Raw genomic sequence first — 22,049 nt, 5'->3', positions numbered from 1 at the left:
AAGCTGGATTTTCTGCAGTAGCAGGACATCAGTCGAAGCACGTTTGGCCAGCCGAAGGACAGACCCTCTTTTGATCTTGTCCAGTGCCCCCCGTATATTCTAGCTAACTATCTAGAGCCTACTAGCGGGGTCTGACATAGGGCAGAGTTTGAGGAATAAATGTAGGACGTCACTTGTGGTGGGGCATGAAGATCATAAGCATAGAAAAGTATGGCACAGCGCAATCAGCAAAACTGAACAATCCCTTTCCCACCCACTCCCACCCCACCCAATACCTCAAAACAGTTGAAGCATCTGTCCCGGTTGGGGTCTTACTTCTGCTCCAAAGGGGCAGGGCGCAACCCCACACCAATGGATCCCCAGTAAACCATCCCCATTCATAGATAAAGTTATCAGATAGTGAGAGGAGAGTTATGGGGGGCAAAGTTCCACAAAGGCCAAATAAACATTTTACTCATGACCCTCAGTCTCCATTGTGTGGCAATGATGAATCACATCCGTCTTCATCCACTCGGGAGCTGAATGCTCCCCACGATTTTGAGCGGTGCCTCGAGCGTGATCTATGGTTCGAATTCCCTTTAGATTTGACACTCTTCTGTACGGCTTCTCCAGAGGACAGCTCCAAGTCAATAGACGGTGGGGTGTGCGGCTTGAGCTTCTGCCTTTCGTCCGTCCAGGCAAAGACCTCTTCGGGGAAGTCAAAGAACAACGTGCGTGATTTGTAGATAACCCTCTGTTGGGCCGGGAAGAGCAGGGCATACTGAATTTTTAGGTCCCGGAGCCGGGCCTTAGCGGCCGTGAATGATTGCCGGCGTTGTTGCACTAGTCTCGTGTAGCCTGGAAAAATTAAAATGGGATGGGAGTCATAATGAAGTTTGCCAGCCAATCTGGCCTGCATAAGGATAGCGTCACAATCATGAAAGTTTAGGAGCCTAGGGATAATGGGCCGTGGTCTGGCCCCAGGTGAAGACTTCTGCATCATGGCACGATGTGTACGTTCAAGAATAAAGCATTGGGACAGAGAGGACTGAGGGATCCATCCCGCCATTCATGTGGTAAGGAACTGTTCCATATTGTTGCCTTCGCAGCCCTCTGGGAAGCCCACAAAGTGAAGGTTGTTCCTCCATGCTCTGCCCTCAGCATCTTCTGCCCTGATCGCAAGTCCTTTAATGATGGATTCCAGAGAGCATACCCTCTTTTGGAGGGAGGCAACTGTGTCCTCTGTATTATATATATACGGGTGTCAGTCTCTGTTATCCAGCAGACCGCTTTGCGGAGATCCTGGCAGCTCAGCATAACATCCAACCACACTGCCCTGATCTTGGCCTTCAGTGCGTCTTGAGACTGCGTTATCGCCACCATCAGTGCAGCGTTGTCTGGGCTGGTAGAGGCCTGGCTCACCGGCTCCGCCACCTGCGCCCAGGCTCAGGCATAGCGATCCAATGTGCTTTGTTTTTTGCCCTGCAGCTTGTCTCGGGTCATTTTCAACAGTAGTGTTCGGTTCCAGTCAATGTTGGCGCAGGTCCACAGGGGCCGGCATGCGAGGCGGTCACATCCCAGTCCGCAGCCATAATACTACTGTCTTTTGAAGAGCGAAGGGTCTCCTGCGGCCGTCTATTCAGATAACACCTGTCTTCGAGGCAGGCAGGAGGCAGGCGTGAAGGTGACCCCCACACAGGCCATAACGGACCTAGTCCGGCCACTACCGTGTGCAGCCACCTCCCTACCACCTAATGGGTGCCCCTGCACAGCCCCTCTCCACAGTGCCGTGTAGCTTTCACAGAGAGTGGTTTCTCCGCTTACTTTTGCTGTTCAGGGCAGGATGCAGGGACCCTGCCACAAGGAGGCAGGGCACATGTAGGACACAACTCGGGTCACAGTTGCTCACTCCGCTGAGTTCCTGGAGCACTGGAGGGCCAGGTCTGTATAATGCGCAGAGAAGGCACAGACCACAGCAGACAGCAAAGGAGGTCACAGCACTCGGCAAGGCATGCAACAAGCATTAGCCAGGCTGCTCCGCACCTCAATCTCACCTGCGCCAGGAGCGCCAGAGGGGGGGGTGCCACCAGAATCCCATGTGGGCCAAGCATTCTGATTACAGCATGAGTCCCAGGCAGGGGCACAGCATTGCAGGGAGCATCCAAGGCTTTGGGACCGCAGCTCACGGCCAGAGGAGGGGGGAGCCCCTGATCTCCGATGTCACAAGAAGCCGCCCCTCCCCCCAGCAACATAAGGCAGAGTCAGGACACCAGTGCAGTGCGCGACCGCAGCCTACTGCCGCCAGCTCAGACCTCGGTACAATCACACAGCTCGTCAACAGCAGCCGCCGGGCAGGTATTTGTCCGGTGTCCTAGGTGGCAGGCAGCGTCAAACCGTGGGCCCACTGCACCCTCCTTCGGCCGTCATACAGCCCGGGCCCCACTCCAATTGTCGCTGCCCAGCCCGTTACCTTGGTCGGGCTGCTCTCCGGTCTAAAATCAGCGAATGAGCCAGGATGGTAAGCTACCCAACGTGGGACCGGGCTCCGCTCGCCGGTCCTCCCACAACATCTTTGTCTTGGCCTCAAATCGGGGTTTGGCTGTCCCCACGAGATAGCATGGACACGTGGGACAATATGTCAGAGAGGCTTGGGGGTAGGATGCCGGCTGATGAAGCAGGATAATTGCAGGATTATGAGCGGGCCTCCGGAGCTCATATAAAGCGTGTCTGGCATTGTGAACTGCTTGGCCACACCCCCAAAGGTGAGTTTTTGACTCTCGTGGACCTCGCTGCATCACAGTGGGCACCCCAGAACTGACATTCATTTATTATTGACTTCCCGCGGCGATGAGGAGACTAAATCTTCATTTCCCAACTGAGCACCCTACAATTGCCGCATTACAGGTTCTACTCACCAGCACAACACACCGGCATCTCATCACTAACCTGTACAATGCAGCACAAACCAGTAGGAAATACGTAGATAAAAAAGCATTTGAGGGTTAGAACGTGGCGCTGCCGCGGTCCATAGAAGATACTGATAGGAAATGTTGCTGTATGCAATTGCGCAAACTCATTCCTAATTGTAATTTGAGAATAATTAACTTCAAATTCTTAAACTAAATGTACTACACTTCATTGAAGCTATACAAATATGGGCTAAAAGATAATGCAAATTGTATCATATGTGGTACTGGTGAGACAGATTTTCTGCCTTTGGCTTGGACGTGCCCTCAGATGATGCAATATTGGACTCAGGTAACGGAGGCATTGATGAATTTGGTATCGGAGCGGGTCAGGTATGACACAGCTGTGTGTTTCTTACGACTGATTAAAAACTACTGAGCTGTAGCTTTGTATTGGTGTGCCTTCTCATGACAAGAAGGAGGGTTACACTACATTGGTGGGGTAGGGCTAAGCCTACTAAGAAGGCTTGGCTGTCCGACTAGGCCTATTGTCAGTCACAAATGAAACTGTATGCAGAGGAACTGCTGAGAACATCTCAACCCAAGGACATAGGGGGTCCTCTAAACATATATTTAATGTCCATATCAGAGGATGCAGGTGGAACAGCTGCAGTTGGCAGCTTATAATCGAGTGGCTGACAGGGTGTGAAAAATATGTACTAATATGTGCTGTTTGAGCGGGGGTGCAGAATTGGTGACATATCTGTTGTATGAGTTGTTTCTCACCTGTGTGTGAGACATGTTGATATTTTGCTAAAAAAAATAAACTATCGACAATACTTGTGAAATCTTCACAAAGCGATCAACCTGTGTGTACCACTCCACAGGTTTCTCTCTTAATTTGAGTAAATCGTTCAGATATTTTGTAAGGTCCTCATACTCCATGGTACATGAATGTAACTTCCACCAGACACTTCACTCAATGGAAATGTCAAAGTTTCTTCTCCATCTGTCAAAGACAGAGGCCGTTCTCTCTTCACTTTCTTTGGGTGTTTCTTCTCATCTACTTTTCCACCAGCCACGGTCTTTGCAGGTAAGAGTGGTGGGGCCAGGTTTGGGGGGATTTTGACAGACGATGATGAGGGGAAATTAATTAATTATTCATTTAATTTTCCCTCGTCATCTGTCGAAATTCACCCCCCCACCCAACCCAACCCAGCCCCACCGCTCTTAACTCCACGGGCCTAACTTATTAAACTGCAGGTTTAGTTCTCACACTTGGGCATCTTGCCATCCTGGTACATGATGAACAGAAGACTTCTTTTGACCATTGTCTCTCCACGTTCACTGGCAAGTTTACTCACGCCGATTAAGATGGATGCAGGCCTGTAGTTCTGGGCAGATATAAAATTACTCTGAATTTCTCTTGGGCCGGTTATTAAGCCCGCACCGGCCTCCATGTGAGGGTCATTATTTGTTCAGACGCCCTCTCCCTCCTAGCACATGTATAGCTGGACTTCGGTTTATTCCAAAAACTTTTAATGCAATTTACTCTTCCATTGGCCTTACGTTTATAGGCTCATGTCCATGAATGAGATTTTGACCTCTAGTGATCTAGTGAAAAGAAGAAAAAAAAGAAAAATTCTGTTGTATGCTCTGACAATTGTATTGTCTGTCCTGATGATGGCCATACCAATTTAGTTTGGTTGACACGCCATTGACGCTCATCTTTGGCAATTATTGAAGAGGATGCATTTATTGTTTCTCCTGGTTTTCTGTTTTGTCCAATCAGTCTTCATGTTAATTTACACTGTCAGTTGTATTTTTTGATAATGGTTGTTGTGTAACTGTGTGAGCACCATTTGTCTATAAGTGTATTGTCCTTTTATATCATTGTCTCAGTAGAAGTGGCTTATATTACTTAATTCGTACGGGTATCACCTTATCTATTAATAATTTGGCACAATTTGTTCTTTGTGATATAGCTTTCATGATTCTTTAGTATAATTCTTGTATTTGTATTACTTTCAATATGAGTCATATTTATGTTCTGTGTAATTTTGTGCTTGAACCTTTGTTAGTACTATAGTTTTCAATTTGCCGCAGGTTCGGGTAATAGGGCTGCCTCTGTTTGATGCAACCCCCCCCTCTTACCTGCAAGGTCCTTGGCCGCTTTCCACTTGTCTAATTCATTCAAACTCCGGATGCTACTGATTAATTCTCTAATCTGCATTCTCATTACTGAAGTTATCATACTTGTTATGTCATTTTCGTCAAAACATACACAATAACTTTTCCGCAAAGATTTGGTTCTGCTTAAATCTGCATCATACTCTTTAGCTAATTCATACAGTTTATCATTAGCTTGTCCTGCACACTTTGTGATAGCTTCACTCATGTATAGAAGTGCATTCTCTTGATAGTTATCCAGTCTGGAAAGATCGTGATTTCCTAAAATAATCTCATCCAAATCTAGTTTTAATTTGATCACATCTACTGCATTCTCACTTTCTGGGGCCTGAATCTCTCTTCTCTATCCTGAACCCTATGCTTCTTGTGGAGGCCCATTGAAGAACATAATCAAATCATCCAATTCCTGTGAATTTACACCATTTTAAACTCCAGAAGTATTAATTGTAACCTTTTTCCTAAGTCTATTACTTGTGATGCACTGAGGTGAATTCCAGAAAAAATGTTTTTTTGGTGACCTCAGAAAGGGTTCCTCTACCAGGGCAAGTCCTGTCCGGTATATCCTTAGTGGTACAGGAGCAACATATGGTGAAGTTCTTTCCATATCTCCCCATCCGGGAGCATCAGGAACAGTAGTTGACGTTTTACTCCAGTAGGAACTGTCAAAGCATGTGTTGTATTCCCTGATGACTCCGGTTCTCACAACAGAATTGCAGGATTAATTACAACCAGAACAGTTATTGCATCTTGGGTATTGGTAATAATGGGATTAATGGGAACACAAATGCCTGAAATCTCTCCCATAGGGTTCAGGCTTTTATTCACTGTAGTGGTGGTGCCCTCTGAACTTCCACAGGTAACAACACTATTCATTCCTTCAGGTTGGGTCACATTATAAGGAGGTGGACAGGTCGACAGCAACACATGCAAAAATGTATCACTTGAATCACTATCACTATCTTTGCCTGTTCCCTGTACACCCCCTACTTCATCGTCCTTTTGCTTTTTCTCCTTCTCTTTCTGAGGTTCCTCACATGTCAATCCAGGGTATAACGTAGCTACTTCAATCATATCGGTTATCCATCTTTGCTGTTCGGCAACCCATCTAGCATCAACATAAGTACAGAGTGCCTTTCTGACCCTACCATGATATTTCTCTTTCTCTTTGGCATGATCCATACGCTCCCAAGCATTAAGTGACTCGTACTGTCTGGGTATAGTTGGTTGCTTCATTTCATAGAATACCCTTTTTTACTTTTGTATAATTCTCAAATCAAATGTGCCATTGATTCAGCCAAATACACCTGTGGAGCCCTACATTTATAGCCATATAATGACCTCTCATATCTTCTGCCCGTGCCTCTTAACCTCCCCTAACAGGGACTGTCACATCTCTCCTAATCTGATATCGTATAGCTTTGAAAAACTTAATTTTCCAACAATATAATTAACAATCACAGTATAAATCTATCTCAAACCAGGAAATCATTTCTTTACCCATAAATCTCGTTCGCCTTCTAACAACCAATTGCAACCCATATAAACCAATAACAGTGCTGCACAAACACCTACTGACCAATCCGAGCACGGCAAACTATTGCATAGTGCTCACTCCTTGCAGTGGTTCACTTTCCTTTACGATTTTCAGGAGCACACTCTCTTCTCAGCACTTAGCATACAAAACACAAAGCGACTTTGCCAAAAAACTTGTTGTCTTCTCCACTAAAGAAATTAAAGTAATTAATCACACAAGAAATTGGTCCGAAGCAACACTTTCCAACCTATTCAGATACACACTCAAGTGAAATTTTGACCTGCAGGAATCACACTGATCAGTGCATCTTCTCTTTGCGCAATAGGATCCACTACACCAACCACACCTTACTCTCACACAAAGGTATATGCCCCTATCTCAATTGTGTAGCCAATGATATCTCGCAATTAGTACCACCAAACTTAGCAGACAAATCACAATACAGTGTATCCTACACTTTTTATCTGTATCCTAGAATCTTAGGCTATGATGAGCCTAATAACTTCTGCAAAATACAGCAAGCTCGACATTAACAATCACAACACGCAACCCTATTAATACTCACACCTCCACTGCTACAACTCTTTTTCAAAGCACTGGAACTTCCCCAATCCCTTGATTTGAACCATAAGCTTTAAGGACTAAGACTGTGTATGGACAAAATCTAAACTGGGATACAATAACTCCGTTTGCTTCAGTAGCTAACCATCCGATAAACTAACATCTGAAAGAGCACTGGGCCTTGAAATGTAATCTCTTAGTCAAGTCATCAAAGATTTCCCCCAATGGTCATTTGAACGTTTATTAGCTGGCATGAAGCATTGTAAAGGAGTTTTCATCAATAATACATTTCTAACTTATGAAGCCCCGTTGACTCCACAATAAGGACAAGGAATCACTAAATTTGGTAAAAAGGGTTTACAAATGCAGACAAGAAATACGTTCAGTAAATGCGGGGATACAAAAGGTAAACCTAAGTATCTCAGCAGGTTAAGACACAGAATAATGTATTGAATTGCAATAATCACAATTGTATAAACACAGATTAGAGCAAACAGGTTTTCCATAAAGAAACTTTGAAAAGGAAGTTTCTCTCTCTCCTAACCAAGACTTAAGGTCATCTAGTAAAACAATCTAAATCGGGAGCTTAGGACAGAAAGGGAAGAAAGGAGTCTGCATGGTCACACTTCAGTAGAAGTCTAAAAGAAAGGGAAATCAGTGTTTAGCATAAAGCTTTACACTTGCAAGAATAGTGCAAGCTGAGAGGTCTGGACCTCTTCAAATCTAAAGGGAATCTGCTCTGCTCTACCTTCAACGGTATGAGCACCACTTTAAATGTAACAAGAGATTCAGAACATTCTTAATTCTCTCACACCACCAGGGGCCAGTCAAGTCACTGCTTGAATGCATCTGCAACATAATTTTTGGTTCACATGGTATCGAACTGCGGGTTCAGTTCTCAACCTTGAACATCTTGCCATCCTGGTACATGATGAACAGAAGACTTCTTTTGACCATTATCTCTCCAAGTTCATCTGGCAAGTTTCCTCTCAGGCCTCTCCATCAGTCACCAGGTACAGACAATAAGCCTTTCTCTAGCTAATTAATATCATGATGATAATCACCTGCAAGAGAAAAAGAAATCCTGCTGGCAAAGCAAAATGCATTTCAACTAGGCCTGCAGTCAGGCTCACTTTAGGTAAACATTTTAATGTGCGCTTCGAATACATGATTATACATGCACGTGTAAATCTAGGAATAAATGTTAAATGTGAACAAATTAATACATTGCTGTATACGTCATTTCAAAATAAATGTAATATTGCTCAAAATGTAAGTGTAAAATGTAAATGAGAACTAAATCTCTTCATGTTTAAACTAAGCATTAGTGCACACGTATCTAAATCTCTAGTTTTCTACAGCGAATACATTTCAGTAATATCTTTAAATGCTTCACACAAGTTAATAAAGGTAATGCACACAGTCAATATATTGTCAAGTGAACATATATATGTTTGCACTTTTGTGACATATGAGGGTGGATTCTAAATGATGCTGCTCCGCTCTCTTTTCCAAGTGTAGTCGGGCACCGTCCCTAACGTCCATATTGATAGGGTGCTGCTGCCTGTGGCTTGGTGTTCTAGCAGGACACGACTGGTTTGCATACAGTTTGGAATTGTCTTTGTCTGCAACAGCACAAACGGGCTGGAATGAGGCCAGAGTTCTGATGCGGTCTAAATGCTAAATAAGACCTTGGTGTACGACGACGCCAAATGCTAGAGTAAATACATTGTTTTTCAAGCATCTTTTTTAAAATGATTTTGTTTTTTTACAGTGCGTGAAGCAGTTCAGCATAATCAGAAACTAAATATTGTGAATAAACAAAGAGAGAATGAAATACATCAGTTGAAACAGGTATGCGAATTTCTAAACATGCCTTGCAACATTTGATGTAAAAGTAATATTGAATATGATTTGTTGTGATTGATATTTTCGTACCCAACTTGTCTTTTGTTAACCGATAAAAACCTGTAAATTTGAGCGCCCATCATGTACTTGAACTTTATTTTTTACTTATTGTACTACTTGAGCTGTGGTTTCTGGTAGACTGTACAGCTGCAGTCCATGAGTATCATAAGCGCATCGCTCTGGTGTTATTCTCATTGCTTGTGGAAGCTGGCAAGTATAGGTTCCCCCATTCTTTCGCCCTTACACTTGGCCAAAGCTCTTTGTCTCTGCTTCAGTCGAACACCACCACAAATTTGATTATCCTTTAGAAGTTATTTAGCACCAACATTGCACCACTGGCGAAGGCTGGAAGTATGACTTAGTCACATGAAGTACATCTTATTGCAAATAAATGATACAGTGGTGGTAGTCTGGCACCTGAAATACACACCAGGAGAGTAGAAGAGCACCAACGAGCTAAGCTTCATTTTATTTGCCCTTTTTACAGGATGGTACAAAAGGGGGTGGTGCTGGACGGAGCATCTGAACCAATCAAACACTCACACCAGGTCAACAGATCTGGGTTTAATCCATCACCGTTCTTTAGCCCACTCTGCCACCCCAGTTCAGACATGGCCATATGCAAATCAGTCTGACCCTGTGCCTCTTGGGAACAGTCCAGCCCGAACTGCCAAGCCATGCCTTCCCTGGACCGGAAACAAGCTTCAGAGGACCGGTTTCTGGCATTTCAGCTGCCTTCAGCCCGGCTTGCTTGAATCCAGTGGCAAAGTGAGCAAGGGATTCACTTCTGAGCATACCCTGCCAACTTATGGCGAACAAAGTGGTACAACCTAGGAAGCTTAAACTCTTTTTCACTGATGAGGGCAGATTAATACAAAATGTGTCCCTTATCTACAATCCAAAGCATGCCGTTGCCAGGGGAAAACTTATCTTTCCAGGTGAAGGACAGGTCTCAAATGTATTTCAACAGGTACTTACTTGACTTGCCTTACCTGATTCAATTATTAATGAGTTTAACACAGGAATTTGTGAGGTTCTTGGTATGGAGAAACACTTCCTAGGGGTTCACGAGATAACTACTAGACGACACAAATTATGACTTTCAAAATCTCAACAGAAAAAGCATCTGGGAATGAGCACTTGATCAACCTGGGAGATTTTCTGTCAGTCTATAAACATGATTGCACTATTCCCCCAGAGATGGTTATCCTGGGAGATTTTAATATTCACCCCTGTGAGGGGGAATGTTGCAATGATGGACACGGAGGGTCACCTGTGGAGGGGATCCCCCACTTTGAACATAGCAAGGAGGATGATGCCCTTGAGAGGCTCCTCTCCAATTTAAACTTATTTGAACCAGGTTTAGGCAAAGATGAGGTCAGAGCCCCCACATTTATTGGGAGGGGTGCAAACACCATCATTGACTATATCTTTGTATCTTCTGGGGTGTTAGCCAAAACCCTGGAGTATAGGGTAGTGACCGCAATTTTTAGTGACCACAACCCGGTTCTATTGGCTGTGGATCTTGAGAGTTCTATGTATGGGAGGAACCTAGGAGTGGTGGCTCCAAGACATCTGTTAACTAAGGATCAGGGTAGGCGGGTTAAGTGTGAGAAGGTCATTCCAGAAACCTTTTTTAAGAAACTTGCACAGGAAACCAAGGCTAATTTGGCCGTTTGCTTAGACCCCACTTCACCAGGGCCTGATGTTGTGGCTGCTTATGTTGAGATATGCTCACGGATTTCTAAGAACCTGGAGTCCAGTAAGGGCTCACACTGTGGGAGGCCGCATAAATGGTTCGATAAAAAGTGTTCACTCACTCATGGTGCCTTACTTAAAGCACTAAAACATAGACCCAGGAATAAAGTGCTAGTGGCGAACCTCTGCAAGGAATACAAACTGGCACTTGCAACACGCAAGAACCAAATCAAGGAAGAAGCCTGGGATAATCTGCAATCCGCAGATGTGCTGAGGGACAGCAAGAAATTCTGGGCCATTATTAATCAGTCGTTTTTTACAGAGGATGGGAAATCAGACATGGACTGTGTAATTGCTGATGAGAGCTGGCTCGAGCATTTTAAAAACATCTATGACACAGAGTTAGGGGCTCTCACCTCCCCTGATACTGTCGTACCCCAAAACACTACGCCCATTAAGTTTAATACCTCTGAGGTGGAAAAGGCGATAAAAGATACAAGTAAACATAAGGCCCCTGGCCCTGATGGGGTTCCCGCAGACCTTTACATCCTGTACCCACAGTTTTGGTCCAAATTTTTAATAAATGTTTTTAATGCAATACCCACCGCAGGTTTCCCATCCTCTTGGTAATCCTCCATTATTGTTCCAATCTTCAAGAAGGGGAATAGAGGGGACCCTACTTGCTATAGGCCAATCTCCCTGTTGGACTCTGCCGTTAAGATCTTAGGCAGAGTCATTTTACAGAGACTGGGGGATTGGCTTGAGGGGAGTGGGGTTCTCTCTAATCTCTAGTACGGCTTTAGAGCTCACAGGGGGACTATGGATCAATGTTTAAATCTGCATTTTATTGTCAGTAAATACACAGTGGTGAAGGAGGGGCTTCTTTATTTGGGTTTCATGGACCTATCTTCTGCATTTGATTTAGTTAATCGTTCCAAATTATGGTTTATTTTGCGGGATATGGGTCTAGACACCACCGTGGTTATTTTTGTAAGTGATCTTCATCAGAACTTGTCGGCATCTGTCAGGGTAACAAGGGATGGCAGGTGTACAGAGCAATTTAGATCAGGAAGAGGGGTCAGACAAGGCTGCATTCTGGCCCCTCTTCTATTCACGCTCTATATTAACTCTTTGGGCGAATCCCTGGACCTGGCCACTCTGGATGTTCCGCGTATAGGAGGGTCGGCCATTCTGGTCCTCCTGTACGTGGACGATGCCGTCCTACTTGCACGCACAGGCATGGGGCTACAAAGACTTTTAGATCACTTTGGCACTTTTATGGAAGTCCTGGACTTAAAAATAAATACCTTGAAATCCCATGTAATGGTGGCCGGATTACGTAGGAAAACCACGAAGGTTAAAACCTTTACATGTAACGGAACACCAATTTCAAGGGTGCCTTTTTTTTGCTACTTAGGAGTTGTATTTGATGAAAGGGGGAACTGGGGTCCCCAGATGAAGCTCAAGACTAATGTGGCTGTAAGATCTACCACAGCACTTTTAAACTTTTCAAAGAGACTGGGAGCAAGACCCATGGAGGCTATGATCCGTATTTATAAATCTAAGTGTATGGCAATTGCCTCATACGGGTCTGATATCTGGGGCTACGTGCCAACACCTGGGATCCAAATCATAGAAAACAAGTTTATCCGATCCCTTTTGTTACTCCCACAATCATCCCCCTCATTTTCAATTCATTGTGAAGTGGGCTTGGGGTATATCTCTGACCATCTGAAAATGGCCCCTTTGTTACGATGGGTTAAAACCTGGTTGAATGAGGAGATCACGCTGAACCACCTGATACTCAAGGACTGTGTGGCCCTGGACAGAGCTAATAGAATACCCTGGCTTTCGTATGTTAGAGCGGCATGCGATAGGCTAGGGCGTCCGCAAATGTATTTATTTCCTCAGGGCCTCAAGAACGAGGATGTAGGGTGGATCAAGCGTAACTTCCTCAATTTGTTGGAGTCAGAAAGGGAGGAGGTTGAACTCAGGAAACCCAAAGTGAGATCAATCTATCAACTGGCAATCTCCCCAGTTATGGAACCGTACCTGAAGTACGTGACTATACCCTATCATCGTTTCCTTCTGGTTAGATTTAGGTTCAACCTCATTCACCTTACGCTGGGCACTTATCCGAAGTGGGGGACCCCAGAAGATACCCCACCTTGCACCTGTGACAGTTTTTCCACACAGGACATGCTCCACTTAGTGATGTTCTGTGATCATTACTTGGTGGCCCGCAAAAAATGTTTAAACCCAATCCTGAAGGAATTAAAATTTGTCCAGGTAAGGCTTGCCCTCCTACATTTACAAATGCTTGACTCCGTTCAGGTCACCCACAGTGTAGCCAGTTTTTTGGTAGCGGCAGTGCGCATAAACAAAACAAGACTCACCCAGACGAATTAATTTGCAGGATGATACTGTCCAGAAATGTTATCTAATAATGTACTGAGGATCGTTTGAAAGTGTGGTGGGTTTATTGTTTTATAATTTTAACTTATCTTCTCTTTGTATCAAAGATTTTAATTGTTTCAGATTGTCAACACTGAACTGCAATCATGTACACATTTGTATAATTTTAACATGTGTAATAATGATTTTGTACTGCTTTTATGGTTTTTATTAACCGAAATAAAGATATTTGACTGACTGACTACTAGACGACACGAATTATGACTTTCAAAATCTCAACAGAAAAAGCACAACTCTTAGCCTACTAACTACAGCCTGTATGAGTCAGACTCAGAAAACAACACTCTATGCTTTAAATAACATTCGGCTCAGAACTGCTTTTTTAAAAGTTTAAAACTCTGATTGAAGCCCCTGTGGTTCAGCAAACAAGTCCAAACTTAACAGGTAGTATGTGACAACCTGGCCACCATTTTCCTGAAGAAAATCTACTCTAGTATAACCACGCTGAAACTTATCGTTTGTAAACAGATCATAGGCAGAAAAATGTGTTTTAATACTCCTCCACACATTTAAAAGGGGGGCCTCTTCTTTTCCACTTAGCCAGTCACGGTACTCCAGTCATTGGCTTCTGCTATTATTGCAAGTACAAACGATGTTGAATATATACTTATCCTACATTTTAGGCCCTCCGAACTGAAAACCCTGTGGTATTACTCCTTTTATTAAAAAAAGGCAACCTACTCATCAGTGTAGCAGAAAACTACTGTGCTTCTTTTATCCCATTGCTGCTCTGTGCCAAATTACAGAGTGTAATGGTCAGACAGTCCTCAATTTACCTGAAGTGGAATCACATCTTGAACCAGTGGCAGTATCATTTTCGCACCGACGGACAAAACATGTCAGTTGGCCTTAGTGTTATATAATTGACAACTTCGATAATGCAGGAGTGACCTTCTAAGATCCACCCACAGCACTGGATACGGTGGCACACACCATTATGGTGACAAGGCAAAACGAGATAGCCATTTGTGTATCAATAGCAGACATGATTTCTTGCGTTATGAAAGACTGCTCTTAAGCAATTTAGCATGCCCCATGTAAGTTAATACATTTCCCAGTCAGTTTATCTGGGTTCATCTCTATCCTCCATGCTCTTAATTCTTTTATGGTAGACCCCTAGAGCAACGTATTTTATATATTTCCTTTGGTTGCTATGTGGTGCAACCGGCTGGACCACTGTGTCCCCATCACAACCAATTTAACTGTCTTCTTGCTATCGAGAAGTGGAAGAGATTACACTTTTCGACATAGGATGTCAACAGAACAAAGCTCCTTTTAATCAGCTTAATTTTCTCAACTCATCTGAACTAGGGTACTCACCTTTGCCAGAAAGGAATGTCAAATCATTATTTATGATATGGCTCGCTCCTTTACTGCTTGTTTTTTACTCGGGACGCATTCTCAGTAGGGTATTTCGCTTTCTTCGATCTGCACATGGTCTGGTCTCAAAGTGAGGAGAACTTGTGTTTTGTCACGCACCGATTATAGTACCCCTTTGTATTTGAGCCTTCCCGATTCATCCCTAACAAACTACAGAGAAAACTGAATTTTGCTCGTCAGAAGACTCGTGCAACCAACAAAAGTTGACCGCCTTTCAAAGACTCAAAGAGATCTTCATTGGATTTCTCTGTGGCAGATAAACTGGGCCTATACTCTGAATCTTTTAGGGAATAGAGCATTCTTGTCTCCATGGCCGCTTAATTCCACATCATGCTATTGCTTTTTACCTGTGATTCTTTGTGCCCTGTGGGAGACCAGTTTTTGGCTCTTTATGTTCTGCATTCTTTAATTGCATTTCTCCTCACCTGTTAAAAGTGTTAATGATGTTAATTGCTGAAGGAAAAGAGATGTTTCAAGAGAGCCTGCAAAAGACCTACTCTTTATGCAAGTAAATCTTAGGTAGAAGGCTGCTGTGGGGGATTAAAGGTATTACGTGGATGATGGATGGTGTTACATTTTTTTATTTTTTTATGAAATAATAATTAATTTATGCATGACTCAGCATAAATAAAGCTCACCAGGCCGCATTTGACAATCATTCATGAAATGCTGTCGAAAAGTGCATCTTAATTTTAGGTGTACCAGCATTTCTATTTTGAATATTTATTTAGATACTTTTAGTGCCTGTAATTCTCTTCTGATTGACTCATTCATCTTTTTGCTTTCTATAATGATACTATTTTTTAATAAACCCACGAGGGTATTAATTGTAGAATCTTGCCATGTGCAGGTTTTAGCTTTGGACTAAATCTATAAAAGGTCTAGTTTGACCCATTCCCAACTAATGGCCCTTTAATTTCTTAACTAAATCGTCAACAGTTTTTGGTTGCCCGTACTGGGAATGGACTCATTATTTAAGCTAATTAACATTAGTTAGGCTAATTAGTGAACATTTATGGTTGTTAAGGAGTTGGAGAATCCTGGAGATTTTTAGAGCATTAGCAGAGTACCTGTAGAGGTTGTCCAGAAGTATAATTTGGTGAGTGTAGGAGGCTGACTTAGTATGTGGTGCTCACTTATTTAAGTGTAGCACCCTGCACTAATCCAGACAACCGCTATGGTGATTTTAGTGGTCTTGAACAACCTTAGAAAGCTCTCTAAGTGGTAGTTGTTGGGAGCAGCCTTCAGGCTTAGTCCAGAAGGAGTGTGACGCAGATTATTTTACTAGTACTTAATCTTATTGGATTGTATTGTAATTGCATTTATATAGCGCTTACTACTGCTGGTGAGGCGTCAAAGCACATATTTGGCAAGTAGCTCGTTACGCCAGAACCCATAAAGGATTGGTGTTGAATTAGTATAGTGAAAATTAAAGTAATTTGAGTGGTGGATATTAGACAGTTATTTTAGATTGAGTTGGATAGGTGACAGATAGAAGATGGAAAAAGGTTTGCATTTATATAGCGTTAGTTACCCCTGATGGGGTGTTGAAGCGCTTGTTTGGTGAGTAGCACGCTACTCCGGAACCCATAAAGGATTAGTGTTTAATTAGTATAGTGAAATATGAAAGTAATTTGAGTGGTGGATATGTTATTCAGTTATTTGGATTGAGAAGGGTAGCGGAGGGATAGGAGAGGGAAAAAGGTTTGCATTTATATAGTTCTTGCTATCCTGAAGAGGTGTTTAAGTGCTTTTTCGGCGAGTGACATGCTACTTTGAAACCCATAAAAGATTAGCAGTGAATTAGTACAGTGAAATATGAAATGTGAGACGTGGACATGTTAATCTGGTATTTTGATTGAAAAGGATAGTGGAGGGATAGAGGAGTGAAGGATTTAGACTTTTTTATTTTGTTTTGGAGGTCATAGCAGTAGGAGGAGGCTTGGGATGAGTAAAAAGTGATGTAAAGGGTAAGAGTCAGAGGGAAGAGTTTAGAAAGGCTTGTTTGGGGGGATAGGTATAGTAAAAAAAGTTACAGATGATGCAAGGAGGTGTAGAGTAGGGGAGAGTCTAGAAAGGGTTATTTTGGGGATCATAGTAGTGGTATGGGGTTTGTGATGAATGAGAGAGTGGATGTAGAGGGTATATTGATGGAGGTATAGGGTAAGAAATAGGGTAATGCATTGGAAAGAGTAGTAAAAAGAGGATTGAGATGAGTCAGAGAGTTGAGGTAAAAGATATATTGAGAGAGGCATAGGGTGAGAATAGGGTAGTGCATTGGATATGCTGAATTAGGATAAAGTAATAAATATATAGATCCATAAATACATGAAAAGTATATAGATGCATAAAGGAAGTAAGTATATGTAGATTAAAGATATTGATACAGGTATAGGGTGAAGAATAAGATAGTGCATTGGAAAGAATAGTAGATAGAGGTTTGAGATGAGTCAATCAATCAAATAACTTTATTCGCATTTGATATATGCATAAAAGTACACAATAACATTTTCCTAATAACATTCGATCGGAAAGGGATGAGTCAGAGAGTTGTGGTAGAAGATATATTGAGAGAGGTATAGGGTGAGAAATAGGGTAGTGCATTATATGCTTTTTTAGGAGAAAAGTAATACATATATAGATCCAATTAAATGGAAGGTATATAGATCCATAAAGGAAGTAAGTATATATAGATTAAAGATGCATTAGATAAACTCTAGTTTTCAAGTGCTGTTGTACTTAAAAATTTATTTTATTTATTTATTTTTTAAACATAATTATTCTACATGTTTATACAAAGCAATACACATATATAGAGACAATTCTTGAGTAGTTTACTGAAGATAAGGTGGTTGTTGGTGGATGTTATGTTGGGGGGTAAATACTTTCATAGTTTGGCTGCTTGAACAGAGAAGGATGTGCCACCCATGTTTTTTTTCTTGTATCTTAAGATTTTGAGGTGAGGTGCCAATCTAAAGCTGAGATTCCTTTGTTAAATGTGTTTGGTGATTTTATACCTGATGAAGAGTGGTCTCATTCCATGTATCACTTTGTGGGTGAACATGGATCTTCTGGCAACTTTCAACCAATGCAGGGCTTTCAAGGCAGGGGAGATGTGGTCTTGCAGTTTCATATGCAATAGTCGTCTGGCAGCCGAGTTCTGAATCCGTTGTAGTCTTTTCATAGTTGTTAAAGGTGATCCGTGGTTGAAGCTATTGTCATAATTAAGTGTGGACAGAACAAGGGAGATGGTAACTTGGACCTTGTGTGGAAATCCCAAATGAGGAAAGATTCGTCACAGAGTTCTTATAGTAACAAAGCTTGATCTTGCTAGTTTGTCCACTTGTGCATTCATCGATAGTTTGGAGTCTATGGTCATTCCGAGATTTCTTACGTCCTTCGATACTTTAGGCAGTGATCCCAGTTCATCAGGCCAGGTGGCAAGCGGGTCATAATATTTTCAATTGCCACATGTGAGTATTTCCTTTTTGGAAGCATTCCATTTGAGATGGCTCCAAGTCGTCCATTGATCCACAGCCCTGAGACAACTGAAAATTGGCTAGTTTCCAATGTATTTGGGGCATTCCAGTTGAAGAAGTATTTGTGTGTCATCTGCATAATTATAGCACATGAGGTGACATTGATTGATCAGTACTGGTAATGACTTCATGTAGATGTTGAAAAGCATGAGCGAGATGATAGAGCCTTGAGGGTCCCTGCTTTTGTGCAGTATGGTTAGGATGAGAAAGGTGGGGTATAGATGACATTAGTTCGGTTTTTAAGGAAGGATGCGATCCAGTCTAGAGCAGTTCCCTCTATGCCGGCTTCGTAGAGTCTTTCTATCAGACTGCATTGGTCAACCAGGTAAAAGAGGAGTAACGCTGCAACCCCGTTGTTCTTCAGATCATCCCAGATGGCAAGGAGGGCAGATTCTGTGCCTCTTCCCGAACGGAATACTGTTTGGAAATCAAAGTATGGCTTTCTCTTCCATGATTTGTGACATCTGGTTGAACACTGCTCTTTCTATCAGTGTGCTCAGGAAAGGTCCATTTGTAATAGGTCTGTAGTTGTCAGGGTTTAGCGGGTCCAAGTTTATTTTCTTCAGTAAAGGGCGCATGTATGACTTTTTGAGTTCTTCTGGAAATATTCCGGTATGGGCTAAGTGAAAAAGACAATGAAATGTAGTTATAAAAATATGTATTTATTATAAACACTCACTAACACATTGCAATATCTCCTGCCCAGAAATATAATCACAAAACACACAATACTTTGATCATGGAACACATAATAAGTAGCTCAAATACACAACGGTCTCCAGGGTGAGCCCAGACCATATACTAAAATAGTGGAAAGCGAACTATGACCAAGGTGAGTAACTAGGAACCCCACAGAGGCCGTGTGCAGAGACACCCCCCCACCCGTGGATACCCCAGGAACCAGGATACCTACACCAGGGAAGCCGGGTGCATAGGTGAGATGTGACGTTGCAAACCACTGTAGACCACAATGGAGGACTTCAGTGAAGATGCCACTGGCAACGAAGGTGATGGAGTGCGGTGGAACCGAAAGGTGGATTCAAGATGAGAGGTATGTGTAAGCAGATGGGACAGAGTCTATGCCACTCAGGAAAGACCAGGCGGCCCGGAAGACAAATGTCAACCGATGTTTGAGATGCAGGAGAGTTGACGGTGCACTTGAAGTTGCAGGTGTGCAGACAAGCCATGCTGTGGAAGACCAGGAACCGTTCATGAGCCGTCCCACGTCGGATGTCAAGTGCCAACAGGTCAGTGTCCGGCAGGGGCACCAACAAGCCTTGGCAATGGCAACCAACGTACTATTAGAAAAAGGTGCAATGTTGGGACCAGCAAGGTCCAAGTGACTCACCACGAGAAGGTAAGTCAGGACAGGCCTTGAGCAAGCAGAGGAGCCCACTGGAGCCAAAGAAGACCTTAAAAAGGACCCACGGGCCGAAGGTACAGGAGTCGCAAGAGGACCTCGAGCAGCTCACCAAAGGATAAAAGTCCACGATGCAGAAGATGCGGTGCAGGTGAACATCTTGGCTGCCGGAGGTGGTTGAGGATGGAGCTTCTTGGAACTCGTGTTTTTAATGTATTGTGATACACCTCTGTCATGCTGTTTAAAACTTTGAACATGTACTTTCACAATGTTTTAAATACTTCAGTTATGCCCCAAACTCTCAAGTGCTGATGTTTAAATTGTGTGTTTTTAGAATGCTACATTCCATCTAACCATCGTGTAAGAGCCATTAAACGTTCCGTAGTTAGTCTTTACGATGTGCACCGCATGCCGGACGCTCCCGGTAAAACATCCTCGCGGTGCTGCTACTGATCCCCTTCTTTCGGCCCGTGCAATCCATTGACGCCGATTCCTTGAGCAAAAATAGGTAAGCGCCAGTTACCAGCGAGACTTCTCTGCCCTTAAACTGTGTCCCTTGGTATACTTCTACTGTCCTTTCCCTACAGCTGTGTAACTGTGGCCGAGGGAGGAACAACTAAATTATTGCACTGAGCGCTACCCTTCAATCACGGGTAAGTCTGCGCCATGGCCCATAGACATACCCTTGTAGTTGTTGTTTAGACACACTCTGCATGATTTTTAAATGTTTTTAATCTTGTGAGGACCCTTTCCAAAACAATTATACCTCCCTATCCCTACCAGATCAGGATGAAACGTAATGCCCTCCAGTGATCATCTGGATTGCTACCATGCTCCAGGGATCCCCTTGGTTCTCATGAAGATATATGGGTAAGCTTCACCCTGTGTCCATCTGACACAAACGATGGGCTATTGTAATTTATGCAACCCTGACCCACAATGAATTAATCTACCCTTAGATTTGTGACCAAGCCACACTATCGGTACCCAGGCTACCCCACCTTCCGTCCCGAAGAAGACCCGCAGGCCGAGGTCCTCAATCACCCTTGAGCCCCAAAAGGGTTGAAACGTCAATGCCCATTTTACCTTGCGCCAAGACCACTCCCTGTATTTTCCAACTAATCAATTTATTTCTGCTGTAAATCACTGATGTTGAATTGATATTACAAAGTCCCGTGGCCAGGTGTATAACCAGTTTTTACAAAAATCATTGTAAATATTCTCTTTATGTCACCCTTTTGATGTTTTCACATCATCTCTTCTTATCACCTAAGCACCCTTTTGCACATTCCTGGACACACTATGCTCTTTTCGTCCCGATAATTGTTGAAAATTGAAAAAGTATAAGCAACAGATAATTGATTCTACAGGAGGGAGTGACTTAATAAACTCCATCTCTGAAAGATATTTTCTGGTCAGTTGTTGCATATGTCCAAAAACCAAGTACCTTGATCCATACAATATAAACTTACTGTTTAGAGGTTTCAAAAAATGTAAATATTGATTGTAAGTGTGAATTTGTTTCATATATGATCGTTAGTCTTGGACCATTGTTTTTGATACCATATAGAACCCAGGTCCTTGACCAGATACTGGGACACCCCATTTTTGATAATGGCCAATGAAGATTTAAACACGAACGGGAGTTTATCCATTGCTCAAATTTATCTTTTTCTGGGGATTCGCCGATCTGTACGCTTACAGAGGTGCTTGCTGCTATTGCAAAGGTTTTACCTAATAAGGCCCCAGGACTAGATAGAATCCCGGGGGATCTATATAGAAGTGAACAAGTAGTGTGGGCTCCTTATTTACAATCGCTTTTTAACAAAATCCTTAATGGGCTGCCGCCACCCTCTACATGGGTGGGGGCAGAGATTATACCCATTTACAAAAAGGGATCTCCAACTGACCCTATAAATGACAGGCCTATTAGCCTTATTGACGTGTCCCAAAAAATATATGCCAGGATGTTTTTAGGTAGATTCCATGAATGGATGGAGGACCAGGATATTTTAACCCCCCTTCCAAGCTGACTTTGGAAGTAAAACATCGACCTTTGACCAGTTGTTCAGGTTACAACTGATACACTGGAAGCATATAGCCTTGGAGGGTGGAAGTTTGTACCTAACGTTTGTGGACTTAAAGTCCGCATTTGATATGGTGGATCGCGAACAGCTGTAGGGCATCTTGTTAGATATGGGGGCCCCACCATATCTATGCCACCAGTTTAGGCGCCTCCATGAGGGAACATTTGCCAGGGTGAGGTTTGGCAAAAATGGGAATTTGACTTCCCCTTTTCCCATTGAGAAGGGGTGAGGCAGGGATGTGTCCTTGCTCCAACCCTTTTTCCCTCTTTCTCAACGGGCTAATCAATGATCTTCTTGACGTTAAGGATATTGACCCTCCCAAATTGGCGAACCGTAAAATCCCTGCACTGATGTTCGCAGATGACACTCTGCTCCTCTCAAAATCGTTAATGCGGATGCAGCGTGTCTTAGACGAATTCAGTAAATTCTGTA

The 22,049-nt window shown here is 43.0% G+C and overlaps 1 protein-coding gene across 1 annotated transcript in view; it reads left to right on the top strand.

The window, feature by feature from the left end:
• Window positions 1-22,049, top strand: part of CCDC73 (coiled-coil domain containing 73) — a 2,033,683-nt gene that overhangs the window by 1,330,457 nt on the left and 681,177 nt on the right. The window contains exon 9 of the mRNA XM_078682465.1: window positions 8,945-9,024. Coding sequence (XP_078538591.1) covers window positions 8,945-9,024 — 80 coding nt within the window. The remainder of the gene's footprint in view (window positions 1-8,944; window positions 9,025-22,049) is intronic.

Source organism: Lissotriton helveticus, chromosome 3_1, assembly GCF_964261635.1.
Source record: "Lissotriton helveticus chromosome 3_1, aLisHel1.1, whole genome shotgun sequence".
In the NCBI taxonomy this organism is placed as follows: Eukaryota; Metazoa; Chordata; class Amphibia; order Caudata; family Salamandridae; genus Lissotriton; species Lissotriton helveticus.
The sequence above is the reverse complement of the archived record's forward strand: the minus strand, read 5'-3'. Positions and strand labels throughout refer to the sequence as shown.